The 1,763-nt window shown below is 35.0% G+C and overlaps 1 protein-coding gene across 1 annotated transcript in view; it reads left to right on the top strand.

The window, feature by feature from the left end:
• The first annotated feature begins 706 nt into the window (after window positions 1–706).
• Window positions 707–1,763, top strand: part of LOC107095527 (DC-STAMP domain-containing protein 2-like) — a 23,484-nt gene continuing 22,427 nt past the window's right edge. The window contains exon 1 of the mRNA XM_015391659.1: window positions 707–998. Within this exon, the coding sequence (XP_015247145.1) occupies window positions 707–998 (292 nt within the window). The remainder of the gene's footprint in view (window positions 999–1,763) is intronic.

Consider the following 1,763-nt stretch of genomic DNA (forward strand, 5'->3'; position numbering starts at 1 on the left):
AATGAATGAATTTAAGGAGTAAAAAAACCCTCTAACAATCAGCCTAAAGTTGGTTAAAAGAAAAGCTTCCGTAGCATAAAAATAAACAATATATATAACCTAAAACAAATGTGATAAACAGAATTTGATAATCGCAGAGCATCAAATTGAACAAAACAAATACTATAATCAGGGAGCAATTTAGTAGCAATCATAATGAAAATATAAAATGAAAAAATAAATAGGTAATTCCTAAATAATTATTCGCATAAAAACGCAAACTTTTCAACTAAAATTACAAGAATAAAGTCGTAGCATTATGAGATTAAAGTCATAATATTTTACGAGAATAAAGTGATAAAATTGCAAAATAAAGTCGCAACATTATGAGAATAAAGTCATAAAATTACAAGAATAGAGTCATAAAATTACAATAAAATCATAAAATTACAAGAATAAAGTCGTGACATTATGAGAATAAAGTCAGAACATTACAAGAATAAAGTCATAATATTACGAGAATAAAGTCATAACATAACAAAAATAAAGTTATAAAATTACAATAAAATCATAAAATTACAAGAATAAAGTCGTAGCATTATGGGAATAAAGTNGGGCCCTAGGATACTGCCTAGTATTGCCTAATGGTGATCCTCCCCCCGATTATCGAACCATAAAACCAGGAGAAAAGAACAACCATCATCCAATTAGCTGACTGACAGAAATAATGAATAACCTCCACATCTTTTTCTTCTTCAGGTCAGGTTGGCCTTCTCGCCCTCGCAGAAAGAGGAAACTCCGGGTCCACCTGGTCAGAGCGGGTCGCAGCCTGGCGGCGTTTCTCTCTGGTCTTCTGCTGGCGTCTCTTTATGGACTCATGCGCCTCATGCTGCAGAAACAACAGCTGTGGTTCTGTGTCTACTCCACAGTGGTTTTGGCCGGGCTGATGGGGTTCGGGATGGGCTTGTCAGCAGGTGTCCGGGCCAGCATCATGGTCATGCTGCCCTCCATGTTCTCAGGTAAGTCAGAGATGCTCACCTGGGTCTAACGGCGAGGCACTTGGGCAGCCTGACGATTATGGAGAGACATTGTATAATATTATAAAGAGCAAAAATCGCGTTAAAAAAGGACATTTTAAGAAAAATCTTTTTTAAATAGGGACTCAGTGCAGAAAAACTTCTAAAACAAAAAATAAGTGACTTTATTTTTTCAGATTTTTTTCCAATCTCCATGTGGACATTAAAGACAGCATTTCAGCAGACAGACCGCCCAGAAGTGTAGAGGATAAAACCTGTGAAACTGTCAGGATTTATGAAATAAAATTCTGTCTACCCAAAAATATTTGAATTATTAAGTGTTACAAAAAAAAAACGAAAAAGTATTTTGAATTTAAAACCTAAAAATAAATCTGTAAAAAAAAAGCAATCTGAAAATGTTGATTAAACTTTTATAAACACATCATCAAATACTGTCATAACTTTTATTAAAGGAAAAGTTTGGTCAGCGAGGAATAATCAATGGATCATTATTTATAACTAAACTAATACGTTTGCAGTGATTTAATGAATTTAGCATTAATTTGAAAAAATAAAAACATAATTTTTGTCACGATCACTGAGTCTGGGAGCGTCCATTTTCTCCCAAATCTAGTAGCCCCTCCCTCCTGCCATCTTCCAGCAGTAACGTCACGGTGCGGTTAGCCTAGCGCCATTCTCCCCGCTTTCCAAGCTAAATCAATGGGAACTACTAGACACATCTGCAATCAACAACAATTATTGAAGATT

The sequence above is a fragment of the Cyprinodon variegatus genome, unplaced genomic scaffold (genome assembly GCF_000732505.1).
Source record: "Cyprinodon variegatus isolate N-32 unplaced genomic scaffold, C_variegatus-1.0 Scaffold554, whole genome shotgun sequence".
Taxonomy (NCBI): Eukaryota; Metazoa; Chordata; class Actinopteri; order Cyprinodontiformes; family Cyprinodontidae; genus Cyprinodon; species Cyprinodon variegatus.